This window comes from Leucopleurus acutus, assembly GCF_964270905.1.
Source record: "Leucopleurus acutus genome assembly, chromosome: 14".
Taxonomy (NCBI): Eukaryota; Metazoa; Chordata; class Mammalia; order Artiodactyla; family Delphinidae; genus Leucopleurus; species Leucopleurus acutus.
Genome location: NC_139156.1, coordinates 51,555,158 through 51,580,422, shown reverse-complemented (window position 1 = coordinate 51,580,422; position 25,265 = coordinate 51,555,158). Strand labels below are relative to the sequence as shown.

The 25,265-nt window shown below is 39.2% G+C and overlaps 2 protein-coding genes across 8 annotated transcripts in view; one reads left to right on the top strand and one right to left on the bottom strand.

The window, feature by feature from the left end:
- The window catches only part of NRG3 (neuregulin 3), a gene marked incomplete at both ends in the record, with an annotated part of 1,058,987 nt that overhangs the window by 975,747 nt on the left and 57,975 nt on the right, over positions 1-25,265 (top strand). The window lies entirely within an intron of this gene.
- Positions 11,237-14,567, bottom strand: LOC309971052 (inhibitor of nuclear factor kappa-B kinase subunit alpha-like; the record flags this gene model as incomplete). Its single annotated transcript, XM_082853837.1, is given in 2 exon segments — positions 11,237-14,402; positions 14,406-14,567. Coding segments are annotated over 2 exon segments (2,232 nt in total). The 3' UTR covers positions 11,237-12,332.

The window sequence follows — 25,265 nt, the reverse complement described above, 5'->3', positions numbered from 1 at the left end:
TCTTTCCTTGAACATGTCAACTGTTAAGTCCATCAAAGACATTTTTTCATTTTTATTTCAGTGGGTTTTCTTTAATGTTTCCTCTATTTCTTAGAGTTTCCATTTTCCTGCCTGTATTGCCCATCTGTTTTTTCATGTTGTCTACTTTTTCATTAGATACGTTTAGCATATTAATCAGTTAATTTAAATTCTTGATCTGATAATTCAGAAATCTCTGTCATATCTAAATCTTGTGAGACAGGAAGCCTAGAGGGGTCTATAAATGGATATTTCCCTTTCCCCATGCCAAAGGCTAGAGGGGACTAGAGTTGGTTATTTCTCATGTTGGATAGGCTCTGTTACAATAGTTTTCTCTGAGGATTATCCTTTGTCAAGGCTAACAGAACACTCTGGGAGTATTTAAAATGGTAACTTTTTCTCTCCCCCTGTCAGATACATGAGAGGGTTTTTCTCCAGTCTTCACAGTGAGAACCTGGAGGGTCTCCTGTAGGGAAATCTCACAAAATTGCCTCTAAGGCTGTATCACTGGGAGTTTTTCTCTCTCAGGTGAGTCCACACTCAGTCTCCAGCTATTAGTCTATTACAATTTAAGTGTTCTTACTAGTTTCTGGCTCCAGCAGGTGGTTTTTGATCCTGGCAAGCTTGTGATTATCTGTATTCACCTGTCTCTCCAGTTTTTAAGGCAGCAGCAATTTTCCTTATGACCTCAATTCTCTGATGGCTCTAAGAAGAGTTGTGCGTTTCTACTTTGCCCAGCTTTTTTTCTGTTGGGAGGATGAGAGTAATGCCTTCCAAGTTCTTTACATTATCAGAGAGGAAACTGGAAAGTCTATGGACATGCCTTTGATAACCAAATATGAATTGATAAAAATTAGGAATAATTTGTTTGACAATGATTAAGTGAAACACCATCTACAAAACCTCAGATTTGAAATAAATAAAATAAAAAAGTTTGAAAATCAAACTTTATATCTTTTTATTATTATTATTAATTAATTTATTTATTTTTGGCTGCATTGGGTCTTCGTTTCTGTGCGAGGGCTTTCTCTAGTTGCGGCAAGCGGGGGCCACTCTTCATCGCGGTACACGGGCCTCTCACTATCGTGGCCTCTCGTTGCGGAGCACAGGCTCCAGACGCGCAGGCTCAATAGTTGTGGCTCACGGGCCTAGTTGCTCCGCGGCATGTGGGATCTTTCCAGACCAGGGCTCGAACCCATGTCCCCTGCATTGGCAGGCAGATTCTCAACAACTGCACCACCAGGGAAGCCCCAAAACTTTATATCTTTTTAATAAACAATATTCTTAGCACACAGTGATGTTGCATTTGCATATTCTCTTAAGGCTTAAATAATGTAATGAATTTTCTAGTCCCTATAGTGATAATACAATTGAGTGAATTTCTCTGTACTTCAAAGGGAAAAAATGCACGTGCAAAATTTCCCTGGCAGAATTTTGGCTAATCTGATAAACCTGTTTTTAAATATGCCATATGCAAATCTGAATATATTTAGGCAGTTAATTCACGAAGTCCATTTTAGGCTGGTTCTGCACCTTAAATGATATTCACTGAACCTAAAATGGGAAGATGGTAATTTTATCATAAATGTTGGGGAATATATAAATTTATTTCCAGTTGTTCTCATATTTTAATTTCTCTGATCTTTTATATTCAACAAATATCTATCTCCTTGTTCTGAAATGAAGATATTTTAGTAAAAAAAAAAAAAAAGTCATAAAATTGCAGTATTAGAGATCCCCTGAATAAGGTTGTTTCTAGTTCCAGATCTAGTGCCCCCCCCTTTTTAAAGAGAGATAATTATGCAAAATTATGTATAATCAGGCTTGGTTCCAATTATATAAGACTTTGAAATGGATAAAAGAAAATCCTTAATATGTGAGTAGTTCTGTTACAATTTATTTGTTGTTATTCTCATTTTTTTTCTTTAAATAGGGCAAAAATCAGAATTTCTGTGCAGCACTGTGGCAACGTTCCTATAGACTTTATCTCAAGTCAGCCACCTTTATAGTCAGGAAAAATTCTCCTCTACTCAGAGATATGAGTAAACACATGCCTACTAAACATGACTGAACAGTGTAAGGATCTTATCAATAACATCTTTTAAAATGACTTTTGAACCATAAAAATTAACTGCACTACTGTAAATTCTCCCCTTTGAATCACAGTTGGAATTTCTCCAGTTCAAGGATCCATTCTGACAGTAGAGAATACTGAGAAAGCCTCTCTACAGAGCAATGATGCTTATATGTTCTTCAGAGAATGTAATCATATTGGTGAATTAATTGAGCTTTAAAAGGCTTTGTCAGTAAGGAATTTGATAAGGTGGGAGAAAATTAAATGTGGGCCTAATGTTAGCCCACTGGAGGAGAACTGAAATAATTACAGTGCTGTTCCTGATTCCATAATATTGTGAACAAGCTCACAGAGCTATCATTTCCGAACTCAGGCTGAGGTCTTAGTAACTCTACTGTGAATATGACATCTTGACCAAAATGAGTATCTGGGGCTATGAAGAGTGCTTCACAAGAAAGGCACAGAAATTAAATAGAAGTGGCAGTCTAGGTAGGAAAGTCACACTGGCTAGGCTCTCACTAGGAAGAGTACTTTCCCACCCCTGTGCAGAGCCTGGTGTGCCTCATGGATGGATGGCTGACTTCCTATTTTAATCTCCAGTAAGTGGTGCATCTGTATAGCTGGTCCCTCTAGCCATAATCATGCTGCCTTTCTGACACCTGTTCTTTTCCCTCACATCCAATTCCTGACCGTCTTGGAACCTCACCTTCTTTCACAGTGCTTAGGTTCATGGCTGGGCCATATTTCTGGTACGTCTCACAACATCTTAGATACCCCAGATTAACTTCCTAAGTAACTCTATTGCTGAAGTCTTCTGCTGCCTCTAAGTCTTGGAGTTGAACTCTAAGACTTTCTAAGCAAAATTCAAAACTTGGTGTCTCAGACTGAATTTAACAAAACCAGTCCCCTGCCCGTGACTCTGAACTAGGCTGTAAATGAAGCCTAGAGTCCTAGCCTCGACCTGAGATCAGCTTAGCCCCTTTGTATTGGGTTGAAATTAAAGAATATACACATATAATTTTCCCTGAGTTTTTTAAAAATCATGTGGCAAACTAAGAAACTGAAAGTTGACATTTTCCCCGCTGAAATATACTCTAATCACCGGTGATTGATTTAAAAATAAACGGCCGAGCTACTTAACTCAGCAAGATTACACACTCAGGAGTAGGTTTCCATATATTATGGGTAGCAACCATTCATAGAAGCAGTGAGGTGCATGTGGAAAGAGCAAAGGCTTTAAACAGCCCTGAATCTGAATCCCAGTTCAGTGCCCTCCTCACCAGAAGACTGTCAGCAAGTATTTTCATCTTTCTGAGCCTTGTGTTCCTGTAAAGCGTGCAACCAATTCACAGACCACAAGGTTATTTTGAAGGTTAAATAAAATGTCAAATAAATACCATTTATGACGGTGCCTGACACATGAGGGTTGCTGGGGGAGGAAGTTATTTCTCCTTTATGGGAATTCCGTATACTCCGGAGATCTTTCAGATTCTGAATGGTGCTGAGATTCCAACACCTGATTATTGCTGGTGAGACCTGGGGCCTTTAGATCTTTGTGGTATCTTTTCCTCTCCAAATGTCTTTACAGGGCCTGGCTCCCCTATCTTGGTGGCTTCTCACCCATAGTGGGCTCTGTCTCTGTCCTTGCCTTGCTCTGTCCCAGCTTTGATCTCTGTGTAGATGATTGTATAGGACTGAACTCTGGAAAGGAAATGAACTAAAACACTTAAGCCGTGAAATTGTATGAGTGTGACTTTCCTTGACTGCTTGGAAGCTTCATTTCACAGGTGGGAAAGGGGAGAGTGACACAGATCTACTGGATTGCTGTGGGGATTAGTTGGCATTGTGTCATTTAAGTGCTTAGTCATTGGCACATGGTCAGTTCTTAGCAAGAGGACCTTTATTTCCACACCTCTAAAACGCTACGCAAAGTCAGCCAATAGCAATAGGAATACATTCTGCCAACTCATGGAGCAAATTGCTAAACGGATGTGGACATTGTGACCTGCTCTTGGAGAGGACTCGAAGTCTAGTTTCCACTGTGACAGAAGCCTACCCCAGTGCCTTCGTGGCCCTCAGAAAAAGCCCTGTAATCCATCAGTTATGGCTTTCTGATTCCTGAGATTCCTTTCCATGAGGGGATTATTTGTCAACTTGGTCTCTAGATATGGGAAGAAAAGCTGAATACTTAGAGAAGAAACTACTAGCCCTTCAGGTGGAATTATTTTAAGGGAAAAGGGGGCAACCAGATATAGGGTAGTAACACTAAAAAATATTCAGCGTTTATTTGTAATTCAAATTTGACTGGGCGTCCTGTGTTTTATCTAGCAACCTGAACTGTCCTCTATCTCCGAAGTCATAGCATTCAGGCAGGCACGAAGTCATTCACCCACTCACTGGGCCCCAGTAAGCTTTTTCTCTGGTGGACAAGCCTCGTATAGTGTGTGTGTGTGTGTGTGTGTCCCTGTTAAAAGTGAGATGTGAGAAAGGCATCTCCATTTGCTTAAAGCAGCATCAACATTTAGAATGGGAAAGTTACCTAACTGACATGACAAACTACCACTGTTCTTCAGTCCCAGGTAATGCACACTTAACATTGTACAAACTTGTGTGCTGGACTGCAGCAAACCCTGAGATTGGCAGTCAACGGAGACCTGCTTCAGGAGAGCAACTCAATTTCTCCTTGAGGCCACATCTAACCTAGTCTCCTGGCTGCCTGTTAACGTTCTGAATTTTTGCACTGAGTGACATCAGAGTGAAATAAGCAAATGGTGATTTAGTGTATAGGGAATGAAGAACATTCATAGTGGAAACATGGGTGTGATAAAGAAGACTAATCCTCCCACACACGGTCGCTGAGTTGCTACTGTAATATGAATAAAATTTCTAAGACTCTGCCTCTCTCAGCTTTTTTTTTTTTTAACATCTTTATTGGGGTATAATTGTTCCACAATGGTGTGCCAGTTTCTGCTTTATAACGAAGTGAATCAGTTATACATACACATATGTTCCCATATCTCTTCCCTCTTGCGTCTCCCTCCTCTCTCAGCTTTGAAATACATTTTTCAGATGATCTTTAGGGAAAAAAAAATGTGTAGAAGCACAAAACATTATGAAAACCTCATTATATTCACATGTAGGAAAGAAAGGCACCGTCAGTGTATTTCATGGCAGATGCATCTCTCGTTCTGAATGACTTGTACTGAAGTGTCTGCAAATTTGAAATTAGGTGCAGAATGTCGTACTTTGTATGAATATCCATCCTAGCACATATGACTATGCTTTGGCTAGTTGAGAATCTCCATATTTGCTCAATTAGAAATGAACCTCACTTCTGGAGAGTTCTAAAGTTGACAGAATGCAAACACAGATTTCTGCAATTGCTGTCTTGAGATATTAGAATAAGAAAATGTGCAGATAGGTACTAGAGCCAAAGATGGGTCTGAATAGAGGATATAAACCTCTTTGAAAACGCAAATAGGAAGCTTCTAGTTTCAGATTCAGCATGTAAAGAGCTTGGAAGTTGTCACTCCAGTCCTTATAACAAGTAAAACATGGACAGACTGCCATTCAATGATTTTTCTGGGATTCACTAGCCAGCTGAGTTTGCAGGGCTATCACACAAAGGACTGGAGGGACAGGTAAATTCAGAGACTCACAGCTGAGACGTGCTTACCTGGGACAGAAGACACTAGAGCTATCACTGGAAGGATTTCTTAGATGGTAAATTTGACCAGTTGCTGGAGGCTGCGTGTGGATTAACAGGAAAATGAGAAACTCCTGGGGGCTGCAGTCTTAGGGAGGCCCTCCATACTTTCTTGGGCTTTACTTCCAGAAATGCCACCAGGTTCTTCTGGTGAAGATCCAAGGAAGATCTCCTCATGGCTCCAGCAGAGGGAGGAATAATCGTTGGGGGGTTATACGCAGAGCCTTCTCCATAACAAAGGCCCACTCTCCAGGGTGAAAAGTTTGACCTGAGTTTTGTCTCCAGCCTGCTCTGGCTTTTCTGTCTTGGAAAGGGAGGTGAGCGAGAAAGGAGGCATCTATATAAGAAGAATGCTGTGATGGTCACAGGTCAGAGACACAGGCCCATTAAAAGACTGAAATTTAATCATTTGATCAGAGAACACATCTTTACTCTACACTTTACTGCCACACAAACGCGGCCCCAGTATAATACTAGCGAATTACAGCTGAAAGAGCTGAAAGATACAGATTCATTGTGAAAAGGTATGATTAGAGAAACCCATAGTGAAGAGGGGAGACAAAAAAAGGACACTGGAGAAATTTGAATTCTCTGGCACCAGTAGATAAAGAAAACAGTAAACAAAGCTCAATTTCTAGCCAGATTTGCACAAATAGGAGGCCTATTTATGCATTTCCTAATATAGGATATAAATTGCCTAGCTTTCAAAAAAAACTGTAAGACATGCCAAACAAAAGCCATAAAAAACACAGTCTGAAGAGACAAAGCAAGCATAAGAACCAGACTCAGATTCGACAGAAGTGTCTGACAGGGAATTTAAAGTAACTATGATTAAAATGTCAAAGCCTCTAAATAAAAAAGTAGGCGGCATGCAAAAACAGATAGGGAATATAGGCAAAGAGGTGGACTTCTAAGAAAGAGTAAAAAGGAAACGCTAGAAAATAAAAGCACTAACAGAATTGGAGTGCCCTTGATATTCTCCTCAGTAGACTTGACATGATCAAGAAAAGAGTCAGTGAGCTTCAAGAAAGGTTAATCAAAATTTCCCAAGCTGAAATGCAAAAGAAAAAACTCAAAAGAACAAATAACAGAACATTCAAAAATTATAAAATAATTTCAAAGACGTAATATACACATAATTGTTGTACCAGAAGATCTAAAAAATGAAAATGGAGTAGAAGAAGAAATATTTGAAATAGTAATGGCTGAGAACTTTCCAAACTTAATGACAGGTGCCCATCATTATAGACTGTATGATTCCAATTATATGCCATTATGGAAAAGACAAAGCTATAAAGATAGTTTAGAAAGATCAGTGGCTGCCAGGGATTTTGAGAAGAAGTGATGGATGAATAATTGGAGCACAGGGGACTTTTAGCACAGTGTAAGTAGAATTCTGTATGATACTGTAATGTTGAATATGTGACATAATGCATTCGTCAAAACCCATAGTGCTTCAGAGCATAGTGAACTTTAATATAGGCAAATTAAAAATAATTGTTTTGGAGGCTGGAGGATCCCCGGAACAAATGCAGAATGTGACAAAAGAAACTAAATATATTACAAATACGTGAAACAATTTCACTGAAGGAGGTGGGTGAGGGTAAGTAACTGAAAATGAGTAGAGTCAGTAAAACTGAAGGCTAAAGGAACCACGTAGAAGTAACTGTACCCTCATTGATAAAGTCTTTCTCCCCAACAGAGGTGCAATTCTGAAATCCTATACATGTGTAGTATAACTGACCATTTAAATAAATAGATGGTAGCTCATGGGAGCCAGATTTCTAGCTGTCGGAGGGAGAGGCTACAGATGAATAAAGGGAGGAAGCTAGAAAGATTCATGCGGTAATAAATTAGAGTTGGCTAAAATACTAGGAACTCATATTTAGGTTAATATGTATATTATATATATATATAAAACTGATGGTTATGTATAGAAACATTTATTTATGTATTTGTTTTTTTGTGTGTGTATGTATGTATGTAGGTAGGTAGGTATGTATGTTTATACACTATTGCATGCCTGCAATAGTATCTGTACATATATATCTTTACTCTGTCAGTTGAGAGGACCTAGAAGCAATAACATTGCATCAGCCATAAGCACACCAAGAACCCAGAGCTTGGTTTCTAATACTGTTCTCCAATTATTACTGGAAATAGCATTCCTTGGAGAAATGGCTGATTTTTGGACTAGAGCAGGAAGTATACAAAATGGGCCTGGAACAACACCTTGTAGCACCAGGAAGTAAAGAAGCACTTGGAAAATTTTAAAACTCCCCACAACAATATGGGTATATCAAAGTGTTCCAGAAGCCTTGTGAAAGAGTTCCTAACTGTCAAAGCTGGAACAACTTGAGCAACAAAATACATAAAATTGTACCAGACTATAACCCAATGTATAAAGTAAAAATTTATGTGTAGTGATATAAATAATTAAATGTGGAGAATAGACAAAGATTCCTGGCAGAAAAATTACAAATGATTTGTGTAGCTACTCTGTGTTTAAAGAGGGGGGTCATAACTATTTACCGCTTAAATGTTGGCTGCACGTAGTGACTTTTCCAAAGATTACTGTATAAAGGGAGGAAAAAGAGAGTAATTTTACAGTTGAGAATCCTGACAGATGACAAACTTTACCTCCTGTCAGGTGATCCAGGTTAGCATTAGTAGTGATAAGTCCTTTGATGTGAAATGATTATAATGGTACTTTATCTCTGTGGTTTCCTCCCAGAAATCATGAGAAAATCATCAGACAGATCACAGTTGAGGAACATTCTATAAAATACCTGAACAGTAATCCTCAAAACTGTCAAAGTCCTCAAAAACAAGGAAAATCTGAAAAACTGTCATAACCCAAAGGAACATAAGGAAACATGACTCATAAATATAACACAGCATCCTGGATGGGATCTTGGAAGAGAAAAAGGACATTAGGGAAAAATTAAGGACATCTGAGCATAGACTTTAATTAATAATATTATATCAATATCAGTCAATTAATTGTGATATAAATCTAAAACCTTTCTAAATTGAAATGTTTATTTAAAACTATAAATAAGTTAAAGGGAGAACATTTAAATCATTCTTTATTTTATAAATTTTCTTGTTGGGGAAAAATTCTTTGTGTTTCTTTCATCTCCCACATTTTATTACGGAAAATTGACAACAGTATTCAACCAATTCAGACATCAAGATAATTACTCTTCATCTTCTTTAACTCCCAACAAGTAATTATTCAGTTTAAGAGAATGTGGTTTAGTTGAGGCAGAATGTATTTTGAGTGTTGATAAATTGATTATAGGTTTACATGGGATTCTCTAACATAGACCAAATGATCTGGAGAATAGCGGCTGCTGTTGAAGTTCTATGATTCAGAGATTTAAATAATTTCATGGACATGAAAGTATTTTTTAAACTATAGATTTCAAGATAAATATAAAGTATCATCACTATTTGTCAGCTCATTAATTTATCCTTTCATTTAAAAAATTAGTTTCTTTGGGGACTTCCCTGGTGGCACAGTGGATAAGACTACGCACTCCCAATGCAAGGGGCCTGGGTTCGATCCCTGGTCAGGGAACTAGATCCCACATGCCTGCCGCAACTAAGATTCACATGCCACAGCTAAGGAGCCCACGTTCTGCAGCTAAGGAGCCCGCCTGCCGCAACTAAGACCCCACACAACCAAATAAATAAATAATTAATTAATTTTTAAAAAATTAGTTTATTTAGATACTTTCTATGTATTAATCAAGTCCTTATGCATTGAATAAAACTATCATTTTTGAAATTATCCTCCTGAACAGTTTTACTCTTCATCCTCAGATTGGAATTTTTTACTTACTGGGGTTTTACTGTGTAATTTTTACTTGGTATTTTTCCAAATAGATAGCCTAAGAGTATAGAGTGGCGCTGAAATGTCAGAGCCTTTAAAACCGTATGAATTGATCTGAACTGATTCAATTCTTCAAATTCTTTCAGTGTCTCTTATGCTAAGGCTATTTCTCTAACTATGCCTCTCTTTCAGGAAGAGATTTTAGCATCAGATCAGTTTTGAGAAATTGTTTTCTCATTTGTGAAACAGTTATAGGTCCTGTGTATTGAAGTCCTTCTGGGAGTATGAGATCCACTCTCAGCTTGATGACCAGGTCCTGGAGATTTAGATCCACCTGCAGATGATAGAGGTCATGTGGTCTTGCAGACAGAGTATGTCGTCTGGAGAATATAGTCATAGACAAACATGATCCATCTAAGTGGGGGAAATATTGAAGGACAGGAGGTCCTGGAACGTCACCACAGTGAAAATATGCCAAGTATGAGCATATCACTTCTTACTGGACACCTGCATTCAGGTGTTCCCTTAACACCTCAAATGCAACACGACCAAACTGAACTCATCATTCCCTTCTATCTTGTGCCACACTCTCTTCTGGATGAATGACACCACCATCCATTCATTTGCTCAAATTGCAATCCTAAAAGTCATTGTTGACTCCTCTCTCTCTCTCTCCCATCCAACTGTCAAATCCAGTTGATTCAGTTGTCCTTAAACATCTATCAAAGTTTTCATTTTAGTTTACCTACCTCTTGTCTAGTCAGAGAAATGTTACTTATAATACAGCTTCTGTAACAGTTTACTAACTTTGTATCTAGTCAGTTCCCTTCCAGTGCACTCTCCACAGAACAAAGTTATTCTGAAATACAAATGTGTTTTTTTCCCTTCCTTCAACCCTCAACCATGCTCCTTGTATGCCTGTCGTGTGGAATGACTTTCAGTTGCTTTACTACTACATGCTCTCTTTCTCACTATGGGCTTTACAGATGCTGTTTCCTATGTCTAGTATACCCTGCTGTTCCCTTCCCCACTTAGCAAGTGCCCATTCCATCTTTCATCCTCTGCCTAATCTCTACTCTCATTTCAGAATCATCTGAGGATTGTTACCACTTTACAGAAAGCTTTCCCAGCCTTCCAAACTCTGTCTCCAAAGTCTGGATTATAACTTACTATAGGTCCTCATACTGCATCAATTATTTTTGTCTCTAACCCCTACTAGCTTGGAAAGATCTGTGCGAGCAGGGACGGTATTCCTGTTAGAGTTACCTCTAATGCCTAACACAATGCCTGACACACAGTATGTGCTTAATAAATAATTTTTGAGTAAATGAATGAAAGAATGCTTTAGTGAATAAATGAGGAATTAATATTTAAATGTATATATGAAAGAATGGGGGATTGAAAAAGAAAATATTGAAAAAGAAAATATAGATCTAGATCAGGCAGTCAGAATCCAATAAGCTTTTAAACAAAGTATTTTTTTTTAAATTTAAAAATTATTTAATACACAAAGTGAAAAACTGTCTAAAATACAAAAGAATTTCACATTTTTCTTTAAACAAGTAACACCTTCTAAATTATTTAACAGATGATAGACCCACAATCCTTTATCTGAAACCCTTGGGGCCAGGTGTTTCAGAATTATGAAATTTTCAGATTTTTAGAAAGGTAATTCAGTGCATATGCCATACTACATAAACCCCAGGCAGGGTCTGTGGCAGCACCCTACCCCCAAACAAGCAAACACGTTAATATTTCTACAGCAAAAAAAAAAAAAAAAAAAAAAAGAATATTCACACTAAATGGGATAGATTCAATGTCAGTTCACGTTGGATGTGCAAGCAGGTGAATTCTGTCAGCAAACTTATGAAAAACCTTGTTATCAGAGCTTTTTGCGTTTTGGAATTACAGATCGGGAGTACAGACCTTTATAAATTTATATGACAAGACATGAAAGATTCCTTAAACAAAAGACCCATTTATACAAATGAAAACATAGATAAGCTTTCAAATACATTATAAATTAACAGGCATCTTTTCTCTGATATTATTAAATGTACATCTTAAATACATATACACATAGCACACTTAACAAGATTTGAAAGAATCAACTGGTATTAAAGGCACAGATGCACAATCCCTTCTGTAGGAAAGGGATACAGTCAAATGTGCATTTGGGATTGAAATTGAAAATGGGATTAAACTAACTCCTTATGATGCCGGGAAAAGCACTGTTGAGTGCAACACAAGGAGGTAGGGTTTATTCTTCAAGAAGTACAATTCTACTTGCAAACAGTCTCTTCCACAGAAACACAGGCAAACAATTTTTACTTAGAATACATATTAGTTGAGATTTTCTTCTCTGTATACATTACTTTGGCCTTATGCCCAAAAGTGAAATGTTGAAAGATAGTCAAGTTAAATAAGTAATGTTTTATCAAGTTTGAAGACAAATGGATTCCAACTATGCTCCTAAGTAGCTGTAGTATTTAAACAAGTCCACTGAGTCATTAAATTCTATCTGTTCAGAGGTTAAAATTACCCAGTCAAAATATTGCACTGTGAAATCATGTGTAGTTTCTGATCATAGTCATTTCTTCCATTGATGGGTGTCTGAAGAATGGTTTCATAAGAGAAAAACAAATTTCCAACATTTGCAGCAACAACTTCATACGTTTGGGTCAGTAAGTGGCAAGTCATTCTGTTAACCAACTCCAATCAAGATTCATCATACTGTTGCCCTGTTTCTCATTTGCTTCATGCATAATAGTGCTTAAATGGCCAAGACAGTTCAAATTTTCTTCTATTATTTGTGCTAAAGTCTCCCCATCTTGAGGAGTTACCACGCATGACAGAGGATGTTCACGTTCTGCTGAAGTTGTGGGCAGCCATGCTGATGCCTGAGGGGTTACACCTTCTAGACTGGATCCTACAAGGGACCGAGCAGAGCTCTGTGCACAGGCAATTTTAAGGAGATGCCATATTTCTTTCTGCCTCTTTCCCTGCATAAACATGACAGTATTGTCAGCTTCTTTGATGTTACTGAGGGCCATTTCCACCTTGGGCAGTAGATCAATAATCTTCTGCTTACAGCCCAGCAACGTGCTCAAATGACCGAACAGCTCCTTGAGAACCCGATCCTGACTCTGCACAGTATGCACAATGATTTTCACCATCTCCGTGCTGTCGCTGTAGGAGTGATCTGAAGGTCTGTGCTCTAACTGCTTATATAGATCAATGGCACGCTGTTCCAGAGATTCCATCAAGTCTCCCTGACGTCGTCCATAGGGGCTCTTCTGTAGCTCCATGATTTCAGTGTGCAGGGACATGATCTGATCCTCCAGGTATCCAATGACACCCACCTCAGCATAGTGGATAGCCTTTTCTTCCATTTCTTTCCATGCTTTTAACATTTTTTCTGAGGATATCCCATAAGTCATCTGCTCACTGTATCTTTCCAAGTCAAGCTGAATGCTTTTGTGAAAAAACTCCAATTTAGCTTTCAGTTGCTGAGATGCTGAGATTAAAGTGTTCTTCATTTTTGTCAAGTTAGCATTATATCTAAGAAGACTTAACATTGCTGCTCTCTGTCCCTGAAAGAGTCTGCTGTAGTCTTCTTTTAGCCCAGACACATAGTGCACTGCTTCGGCCCATACTTTACGCAGCTGTATAATTGGAAGCTGTATTTTGCTGTCCTGTACAATATAATTTACACAGTCAGATAAACTTCTGGAAGCAAATGGTCCTTCATATACAGTCTTACTTTTATCAAACAAATAAACCATATAGCTATCACAGCCCCTAACTCCATCCAAAACACACTGAGAGACTGGTTTCCGAGGATCCAAAGAAATTCCCGTCTCTGAAAGAAGCTCTTGAGAACAAGTATTTATTCCAGTTTCACGCTCAATACGAGACTGTAGTGAATGAAGACTTTCATCAGGTGGTAACAGAAAAGAAATGATCTTTGCAGAAGTCATATTTAGGATGTGTACTATCTTCAAATTCAGAATGTGATCCATTAATACAAAACATCTTGGCTGCCTCAAAGTAAGATCAATAGGTCCTCCTCTCTGCTGAGGATCCCAGTTTAGCATCACCTGTAGCCAGTTTTCCATGGGTTCTACTATTAAACTACAAAGGCTATTTGGTTGAGGTAAATGGCTACTAAACCAAACTTCTCCTGTCATCTCTTCGCATGCAAATATACACTTTGGATCCTTCTTCTTAATCTTCTCATGCCAGGTAAATGGCTGCAGATGATGCAAAAAAGGCCTATACCCAGCAATACACTCAAACACCATGGTCCCAAAGCTCCAATAATCAACAGTGGCTGTGTAAGGCTTATTCTCAAAGAGCTCTGGGGCCAGATATTGCAATGTTCCCACAAAAGATGTACACAGACTTCCTTGATCAACATCTTTGGCATATCCTAAATCAATTATTTTATGCATAATCTTTCCACCAACATCCTGAAGAACTATGTTTTCAGGTTTTAGATCACGATGTATAATTTTGTTTTCATGCAAATATCGTATCCCAGATCCTATATCACTCAGTAAAGAAAGTATCTGGCTTTCTTTAAGTCCACAGCAATTTTCTGGTTTGTTGAGTAGCTTCCGGAGATCTCCTCCAGAACAGTATTCCATTGCTAGAAGAGGCACATCATTAATCAAAAAATTCAATTCCTCAGGAACATCACAGGCCTTTACAACATTGGCGTGGTTCAACTTCTTCATGATCTGGATTTCATGGCACCACCGTTCTCAGTTTTTGGTGCTTAGCTCCAAGCGACAAGACTTAATTGCTATTTTGAGATCAAGTTCCCGATGTTGGTACAGGGAAACATTCCCGAAGCCGCCGGTGCCCAGCCGCTCCCGCATCTCCCAGGGCCCGCCCGCGCCCGGCCGCAGCCCCGGGGGCCGCTCCATGGGGCGGGAGGGCTAGAGTCCTCAGGTCCCGCCACTGTTCCGAGGCCGGTTCCGGGCTGCCGAGCTTAAACAAAGTTTTTTAAAATTTTAAGTGGGTTTTACCAGGTTTTAAAAGGTAAAAATGGATTGAGGATTAGGATCTCTCTCTCTTTCTCTACCCGCCCCCCACTTTCCTTCCCTTGTATTTCTGTGTGTGGGGTACGTGTGTGTGCATGGGCGCACATGCACAAGTATACTTGTTAAAGGTAGGGGAAGATGGTGAGGAAAAATCATTAGGAAGAGCTTGATTTCTCTCGACTGGAAGGTAGAAAGCACTGAATAAATGTCAAGGTAGGAACCCTGTTACCAAAACTAGAGAGGAACATTTGCACTTTGACACTCATACTCAGTGGCCTAGTCCAAGACCAGGGCTGGACCATCAATATGTGGACTCGATGTTTAATGAATCAGTAACTTAAGTGCCCTGATGTGCTCCCCTGTGACCCTCCAAGTTTAGTTGGCATTGGCTCCCAAGCCTGGGTCAGGATTGACCATCAGTCTGTGTGGTGGTGGTGATCATGGGGTGGGGAGGTTGGGATCCAATGGGTCTACCAAAAACAGAAGGTAGAAGAGGGAGGAAATCAGACAAATAATTATGATGTTATCTATTTACTATACTGATATATGATTTTTGAAGTCTTCTACATATTGAAATAGATATCTCACACTTTTAAAAAAATAGATCAATGAAAAGTTCTAGGTTGACACTGCATAGGATATTCCTTCTTTCTTCCAGATCACTAGCATTCAAAGCTGCCTGGTAGAATAATATTTTAAGCTTCTTCACTTTAAGTCAAGGAAGCTTGGAAAATAGGACGTTTCATGAAACTGAGTTTCTCCAACTTGGTGGGTCCAAGCAGTTCTCTGAGGTCATGAGCACCTCAGCTTTTCTTTCTTTCTTTTCTTTTTTTTAATTATCTTTATTTATTTTCTTTTGAATTTTATTTTATTTTTATATACAGCAGGTTCTTATTAGTTATCCATTTTATACATATTAGGGTATATATGTCAATCCCAATCTCCCAATTCATCACACTACCACCCCTCCCCACCGCCACTTTCCCCCCTTGGTGTCCATACGTTTGTTCTCTATATCTCTGTCTCTATTTCTGCCCTGCAAACCATTCATCTGTACCATTTCTCTAGGTTCCAAATATCTGTGTTAATATATGATATTTGTTTTTTCTCTTTCTCACTCACTTCACTCTGTATGACAGTCTACATCCATCCACGTCTCTACAAATGATTCAGTTTCGTTCCTTTTTATGGCTGAGTAATATTCCATGGTATATATGTACCACATCTTCTTTAACCATTTGTCTGTGGATTGGCATTTAGGTTGCTTCCATGTCCTGGCTATTGTAAATACTGCTGCAATGAACATTGGGGTGCATGTGTCTTTTTGAATTATGGTTTTCTCTGGGTATATGCCCAGTAGTGGGATTGCTGGGTCATATGGTAATTGTATTTCTAGATTCTTAAGGAACTTCCATACTGTTCTCCATAGTGGCTGTATCAATTTACATTCCCACCAACAGTGCAAGAGGGTTCCGTTTTCTCCAGACCCTCTCCAGCATTTGTTGTTTGTAGATTTTCTGATGATACCCAATCTAACTGGTGTGAGGTGATACCTCATTGTAGTGTTGATTTGCATTTCTCTAATAAGTAGTGATGTTGAGCAGCTTTTCATCTGCTCTTGGCCATCTGTATGTCTTCTTTGGAAAAATGTCTATTTAGGTCTTCTGCCCATTTTTGGATTGGGTTGTTTGCTTTTTTAATATTGAGCTGCATGAGCTGTTTATATATTTTGGAGATTAATCCTTTGTCTGTTGATTCATTTGCAAATATTTTCTCCCATTCTGAGGGTTGTCTTTTCGTCTTGTTTGTAGTTTCCTTTGCTGTGCAAAAGCTTTGAAGTTTCATTAGGTCCCATTTGGTTATTTTTGTTTGTATTTCCATTACTCTAGGAGGTGGACCAAAAAAAATCTTGCTGTGATTTATGTCAAAGAGTGTTCTTCCTATGTTTTCCTCTAAGAGGTTTATAGTGTCTGGTCTTACATTTAGATCTCTAATTCATTTTGAGTTTATTTTTGTGTATGGTGTTAGGGAGTGTTCTAATTTCATTCTTTTACATGTAGCTGTCCAGTTTTCCCAGCACCACTTATTGAAGAGGCTGTCTTTTCTCCATTGTATATCCTTGCCTCCTTCGTCATAGATTAGTTGACCATAGGTGTGTGGGTTTATCTCTGGGCTTTCTATACTGTTCCATTGGTCTATATTTCTGATTTTGTGCCAGTACCATATTGTCTTGATGACTGTAGCTTTGCAGTATAGTCTGAAGTCAGGGAGTCTGATTCCTCCAGCTCCGTTTTTTTCCCTCAAGACCCCTTTGGCTATTCAGTGTCTTTTGTGTCTCCATACAAATTTTAACATTTTTTGTTCTAATTCTGTAGAAAATGCCATTGGTAATTTGATAGGGATTGCATTCAATCTGTAGATTGCTTTGGGTAGTATAGTCGTTTTAACAATAATGATTCTTCTAATCCAAGAACATGGTATATCTCTCCATCTGTTTGTATCATCTTTAATTTCTTTCATCAGTCTTACAGTTTTCTACATAGAGGTCTTTTGTCTCCCTAGGTAGCTTTATTCCTAGGTATTTTATTCTTTTTGTTGCAATGGACAATGGGAGTGTTTCCTTAATTTCTCTTTCAGATTTTTCATCATTAGTGCATTAATTTTGTATTCTGCAACTTTACCAAATTCATTGATTAGCTCTAGTAGTTTTCTGGTGGCATCTTTAGGATTCTCTATGTATAGTATCATGTCATCTGCGAACAGTGACAGTTTTACTTCTCCTTTACCAATTTGGATTCCTTTTATTTCTTGTTCTCTGATTGTTGTGGCTAAAACTTCCAAAATATGGTGAATAGTAATGGTGAGAGTGGGCAACCTTGTCTTCTTCCTGATCTTAGTGGAAATGGTTTCAGTTTTTCACCATTGAGAACGATGTTGGCTGTGGTTTTGTCATTTATGGCCTTTATTATGTTGAGGAAAGTTCCCTCTATGCCTACTTTCTGGAGGGTATTTTAATCACAAATCGGTTTTGAATTTTGTCAAAAGCTTTTTCTTCATCTATTGAGAAGATCATATGGTTTTTCTTCTTCAATTTGTTAATATGGTGTATCATATTGACTGATTTGTGTATATTGAAGAATCCTTGCATCCCTGAGATAAAACCCACTTGATCATTGTGTATGATCCGTTTAATGTTTTATTGAATTCTCTTTGCTAGTATTTTGTTGAGGATTTTTGCATCTATATTCATGAGTGATATTGGTTTGTAATTTTCTTTTTCTGTAGTATCTTTGTCTGGTTTTGGTATCAGGATGATGGTGACCTCATAGAATGAGTTTGGGAGTGTTCCTTCCGCTGCAATTTTTTGGAAGAGTTTGAGAAGGATGGGTGTTAGCTCTTCTCTAAATGTTTGAAAGAATTGATCTGTGAAGCCACCTGGTCCCAGACTTTTGTTTGTTGGAAGATTTTAATCACAGTTTTGAATTCATTACTTGTGATTGGTCTGGTCATATTTTCTATTTCCTCCTGCTTCAGTTGTGTATGGTTATATCTTTCGAAGAATTTGTCCATTTCTTCCAGGTTGTCCCTTTTATTGGCATAGAGTTGCTTGTAGTAGTCTCTTAGGATGCTTTGTATTTCTGCGGTGTCTGTTGTAACTTCTCCTTTTTCATTTCTAATTTTATTGATTTGAGTCCTCGCCCTCTTTTTCTTGATGAGTCTGGCTAAAGGTTTATCAATTTTGTTTATCTTCTCAAAGAACCAGCTTTTAGTTATATTGATCTTTGCTATTGTTTTCTTTGTTTCTATTTCATTTATTTCTGCTCTGATCTTTATGATTTCTTTCCTTCTACTAACTTTGGGTTTTCTTTGTTCTTTCTCTAGTTCCTTTAGGCATAAGGTTAGATTGTTTATTTGAAATGTCTGTTGTTTCTTGAGCTAGGATTGTATTGCTGTAAACTTCCCTCTTAGTGCTTTTGCTGCATCCCATAGGTTTTGGATCGTCATGTTTTCATTGTCATTTGTCTTTAGGTGTTTTTTGATTTTCTCTTTGATTTCTTCAGTGATCTCTTGGTTATTTAGTAACATATTGTTTAGCCTCCATGTGTTTGTGTTTTTTATGTGTTTTTCCCTGTAATTGATTTTTAATCTCATAGTGTTGTGGTCAGAAAAGATGCTTGATATGATTTCAATTTTCTTAAATTTATTAAGTCTTGATTTGTGTCCCAAGATGTGATCTATCCTGGAGAATGTTCCATGTGCTCTTGATAAGAAAGTGTAGTCTGCTGTTTTTGGATGGAATGTCCTATAAAAATCAATTAAATCTATCTAGTCTGTTGTGTCATTTAGAGCTTGTGTTTCCTTATTAATATTCTGTCTGGATGATCCATTGGTGTAAGTGAGGTGTTAACGTCCCCCACTATTATTGTGTTACTGTCGATTTCCTCTTTTATAGCTGTTAGCAGCTGCCTTATGTATTGAGGTGCTCCTATGTTGGGTGCATATATATTTATAATTGTTATATCTTCTTCTTGGATTGATCCCTTGATCATTATGTAATGTCCTTCCTTGTCTCTTGTAATATTCTTTATTTTACAGTCTATTTTATATGATATAAGTATTGCTAATCCAGCTTTCTTTTGATTCCCATTTGCGTGGAATATCTTTCTCCATCCCCTCACTTTCAATCTGTATGTGTCCCTAGGTCTGCAGTGGGTCTCTTGTAGGCAGCATATATATGGGTCTTGTTTTTTTATCCTTTCAGTGAGCCTGTGTCTTTTGGTTGGAGCATTTAATCCATTCACGTTTAAGGTAATTATTGATATGTATGTTTCTATTACCATTTTCTTAATTCCTTTGGGTTTGTTTTTGTAGGTCCTTTCCTTCTCCTGTGTTTCCTACTTAGAGAAGTTCCTTTAGCATTTGTTGTAGAGCTGGTTTGGTGGTGCTGAATTCTGTTAGCTTTTGCTTGTCTGTAAAGCTTTTGATTTCTCCATCAAATCTGAATGAAATCCTTGCTAGGTAGAGTAATCTTGGTTGTAAGTTCTTCCCTTTCATCACTTTAAATATGTCATGCCACTCCCTTCTGGCTTCTAGAGTTTCTGCTGAGAAATCAGCTGTTAACCTCATGGGAGTTCCCTTGTATGCTATTTGTCATTTTTCCCTTGCTGCTTTCAATAATTTTTCTTTGTCTTTAATTTTTGCCAATTTGATTACTATGTGTCTCAGCATGTTTCTCCTTGGGTTTATCCTGTATGGGACTCTCTGCGCTTCCTGGACTTCAGTGGCTATTTCCTTTTCCGTGTTAGGGAAGTTTTTGACTATAATCTCTTCAAATATTTGCTCAGGTCCTTTTTCTCTCTCTTCTCCTTCTGGGACCCCCATAATGTGAATTTTATTGCATTTAATGTTGTCCCAGAGGTCACTTAGGCTGTCTTCATTTCTTTTCATTCTTTTTTCTTTATTCGCTTCTGCAGCAGTGAATTTCACCATCTGTCTTCCAGGTCACTTATCCATTCTTCTGCCTCAGTTATTCTGCTATTGATTCCTTCCGGTTTTTCATTTCAGTTATTGTATTGTTCATCTCTGTTTGTTTTTTCTTTAATTCTTCTATGTCCTTGTTAAACATTTCTTGCATCTTCTCGACCTTTGCCTCCATTCTATTTCCAAGGTCCTGGATCATTTTCACTATCATTATTCTGAATTCTTTTTCTGGAAGGTTTACTGTCTCCACTTCATTTAGTTGTTTTTCTGGGATTTTGTCTTGTTCCTTCATTTGGTACATGGCCCTCTGCCTTTTCATCTTGTCCATCTTTCTGTGAATGTGGTTTTTGTTCCACAGGCTGCAGGATTGTAGTTCTTGCTTCTGCTGTCTGCCCTCTGGTGGATGAGGCTATCTAAGAGGCGTGTGCAAGTTTCCTGATTTGAGGGATTGCTGGTGGGTATAGCTGGCTGTTGCTCTGGTGGGCAGAGCTCAGTAAAACTTTAATCTGCTTGTCTGCTGATGCATGGGGCTGGGTTCCCTCCCTGTTTGTTGTCTGGCCTGAGACGACCCAACCCTGTAGCCTACCTGGGCTCTTTGGTGGGCCTAATGGCGGACTCTGGGAGGGCTCATGCCAAGGATAACTTCCCAGAAGTTCTGCTGCTGGTGGCTTTGTCCTCATGGTGAGTCACAGCCAACCCCAGCCTCTGGAGGAGACCCTCAACACTAGCATGTAGGTCTGGTTCAGTCTCCTATGGGGTCACTGCTCCTTCCCCTGGGTCCTGATGCACATACTACTTTGTGTGTGCTCTCCAAGAGTGGAGTCTCTGTTTCCCCTAGTCCTGTCAAAGTCATACCATCAAATCCTGCTCACCTTCCAAGTCTGATTCTCTGGGAATTCCTCCTCCCATTGCCAGACCCACAGGTTGAGAAGCCTGACGTGGGGCTCAGTACCTTCACTCCAGTGGGTGGACTTCTGTGGTATAAGTGTTCTCTAGTTTGTGAGTCACCCACCCAACGGTTATGGGATTTGATTTTACTGTGATTGCGCCCCTCCTATCATCTCATTGTGGCTTCTCCTTTGTCTTTGGATGTGGGGTATCTTTTTTGGTGAGTTTCAGTGTTTACTTGCGATGATTGTTCAGCAGTTAGTTCACCTCAACTTTTCAAAAGAGAATTCTTGGCTGTTGAATAGCTCAGGCAATTCATGAGATTATTTATTCTGTTATATAATAGTAAAGGTCTTCCATAAACACTCCTCCATAGTGTTAAAGAGACCTAATGCTTTAGAAAGGAAGAAGAAAGACCTACTTTTGGGAGTGATTACTCATTATGTATAAGACACTATATTTTGGGGACTTAGTATCCATTATTTTATTATCTTCACAAAAACCCTGCACTGAAGGTATTGACATCCCTGTTTTACAGATGAGGGCCTTGAAGCTAGGGGAGGACAAAGGATGTCCTTCAAATTATCCTTGCTTAATCCAAGGTAGAACTGATATTAACTCAAGACTCTCTGAGTCCAGAGTATGGTCTCTTTCACCCCACCCTACCGCCTCTCCAACATTATTTTAGTTTGATTAAGGACCGATTTTCTAGTTACAAAGGTGGAGGAAGAAGATGTCTTTTTTCTCCAGCTAGGCAGTAACATGTAGTGGTTAAAAGCATGGGTTCTAGAGCCAGATTGTCTGAGACAACTTATTTTTTATTTGAACTTGAACATTTAGTTTAGTTTTTTCATGCCTCAATTTCTCCAAGTGCAAATAAGGTTAATAATGGCCCCAGAACTGCAGAGAGGGCTAAAGAACTTTGCACCTGCAAAGAGCTTTGTATTGTAAGCGATCAATAAATGTTCCTGTTTTACTTGCCATTGCTACTGTTGTTGTCAGTGGCATCTTTCCACAGAGGCCACAGCTACACAGAACAGGAACAACACTCAAGCACATTTTCATGCCACCTCCTGCCCCCCTAAGTCCCAGTCATGGAGAAACGAGAAGATCCCCTAGCCAAAAGTTATTTCTTGTCACTCTTGTAGAGTTCAGGCACACCCAAGGTTTGGGAAAAGTGGGTGCTCTTATTTGCAACCTATATATGATTAGGAAAATGAAATCATTCCTTGCTTGGTCAGAGGAGTAAGAATGCATCTATCTACCATTCGACAGTGCAGAACCAGCAACTTGAACTGGGGATATGTCCTATTGCCATAGGCTTTCCCAGAGAGAGGACAGCCATGTGCCCTCTTTGGGGGCCAGTCCAGCCTAGCAAAAATATTGAGGGTGGCAGGACAAGCAGGGGCAGGCAGCTGAAGGTTTTCAGGAGATTCAAGCAGTCAGGCAGATCATTCAGGAAGTTTAAAAAACTTTCTAGCTAAGTCATGCATCCACTTATATACCAAGCATGCTATTGGCTCTGAACTACCACATTATGATTAACTTGCACCAGCCAGTGTTATAACTGAGGTCTGCAGGCTCCAACTACCTTAGGGAACATTCTGGTGACCAAAGAAATAAAAGCTTGTTAAAAGTGATAATTGCTTGTGTGCCCACAAAGTGTCACACCCCTGAAATTGTTCTCTGCTTTCCTTTATAGTTTTTAGGGTGAGCCATCTTATCTGGGATACAGTTTGTTACGCCCAGTAATTATTTCCTTACAGGAAGTTGTTCCCATTTCAATCTCTGCTCCTTAAGCTCTTTTAATTAAAACAAACAAACCAATAGACAAACAAAACAAAAACCCTGGAGATATTAATAAATGCAATAGGGAAAAATAAGGAAAAAAATTAAAATTAACAGGGATTTTGACCTGGAGGCCTGGCCTTTCTCAGAGTCTGGAATAATGTTAAAGTGTGGCTGTACTCATCAGAAAATATTTCTCCTCTCAGACTTGTGGAGAATTCTAGGTGGGTCCCCCTTTGGATTGGACATCCATTTAACATGACTCAACTGCCCTTTGTCTCTCTTTGGTCCTTATTTTTTTTTTGTCTTTCCTATTTTGCTCCCTTTCCTAACTGACCTCTCCTTCTGGTCTCCAGTTTAGTTTTCTGGAAAAGACTCTTGTTGGCCCAGCTCATCAGCATCAGCTGAACTTTTGTGCCTAAACCAATGGCAGGACCCCGCTATCTGCATCTGCTCAGGGCCCCCCACTGAACCTCAAGGCTCTTGCCTTAAAAGCTGAATCTCCACGCTCTAGTCATAGAAGGCACGTTGGCCTTTGTTAGCCAGTGCTGAGGGAGGTGGCTTCCATTGGCTGATAGACTCCATGTTTACCCAGCACAGTAAAAGAACTAAAGTTATTCTTTGACAATTTAAGGGGCTGTTTTAGAATTTTTTTTTCCTTTTTTCTTTTCTTTTTTTTTTTTTGCTGTATGCAGGCCTCTCACTGTCGTGGTCTCTCCCGTGGTGGAGCACAGGCTCCGGACGCGCAGGCTCAGTGGCCATGGCTCACGGGCCCAGCCACTCCGTGGCATGTGGGATCTTCCCGGACCGGGGCGCGAACCCGTGTCCCCTGCATCGGCAGGCGGACTCTCAACCACTGCGCCACCAGGGAAGCCCTAGAATTTTTAAATATTTTAAATATTTTTAAAATATTAAAAATTAAATATTAAAATTAAATATTTTAAAATATTTAAAAATATTAATTTGAGACATTATTTAAATTTTTATTGTACCTCTTGTGACAGAGTACTTTTTTTTCATTGAATTTCTTTGTATCTACTCCAGGGATTAGGAAAATGTTCCTGTAAAGGGCCGAATAGTTAATATTCGGGCTTTGCGTACTTTGCTGCAGCTACTCAACTCTGCCTTGCAGTACAAGGGCAGCAGTCCTTTGCTGATCCCTGATCTTTGCCAGCACAAGTACACTTATGCTGTGCTCACATCCTCTCACACCCTGCACTCATTTTGCTTTTCTGTATTTCCTTGTTGCTGTATTGCAGAGCTCACTCATCCTGAGATGACTTATTTCCACAGTATTGCATGGGAGGTCCTCTGTTGTGAGGCCACTCAGGGTCTCTTAAGTGGAGACAAAACATGAATTGCCCTACAAGAGAACGGATGCCTCAGAATCATCAACAAATGCATTTGGGGGAAATTTCTAGTATTGTTAAATGGAATGTTTTCTCCTAGAAATTATGAGAATGGTACTTCTGTCACACATAGCATGCATGTCTGCTTAGCCACAGGTATTTTGTTGAAAGTCAAAATGATAATACTCTCTCCTGCCGACCCTATAAGATGCTCCAATGATAATGTGGGGGTGGGAGAGTAGCAGGAAATATATGTCTACTCTTCACATCTGTCTTAACTCTGTTGTTCTCTCCTAAAATGAAGTTGTTTTTGAGCCACTCTATCCAAAACCTGGCTGTCATTTCTAAGTCCTGGGGGATGCTACCGCCATTTTATCTTTCAAAAAGCAAATTAAAAAAAAAAACCCAGGGGACTTCCCTCGTGGTGCAGTGGTTAGCAATCTGCCTGCCAATGCAGGGGACAGGGTTCGAGCCCTGGTCCGGGAAGATCCCCCATGCCGCAGAGCAACTAAGCCTGTGCGCCACAACTACTGAGCCTTTGCTCTAGAGCCCGTGAGCCACAACTACTGAGCCCACGTGCCACAACTACTGAAGCCCGTGCGCCTAGAGCCCGTGCTCCGCAACAAGAGAAGCCACTGCAACGAGAAGCCCACGCACCACAATGAAGAGCAGCTCCCGCTCGTCACACCTAGAGAAAGCCCGTGCACAGCAACGAAGACCCAACACAGCCAAAAATAAAATAAATTAATCAAAAAACAAAACAAAACAAAAAAAAACAATCCCCAACTATGAGATTTCTCTTCCCGGATGGTAGAGATGTATGGTGTGGGCTTGTTTACGGGATGAATTTTATTCCAACTGTGAGCTACTTATTCTTCCAACAATTGTTCTTTACAAGTTTGTCTTTCTTCCTTGGTTATTATATGCTTTTGATCTGTCATAAGTGATCAATGTGGTATTTGACTCCAACAGAATGAACCTTTGCTGTGTATAAGACAACAATATTGTGGCATGTTTTAGCTCACGTGGACCTCCTGCCTGAGCTGTCTCAGCCCGTCTAGAGGCAACCGGGCAT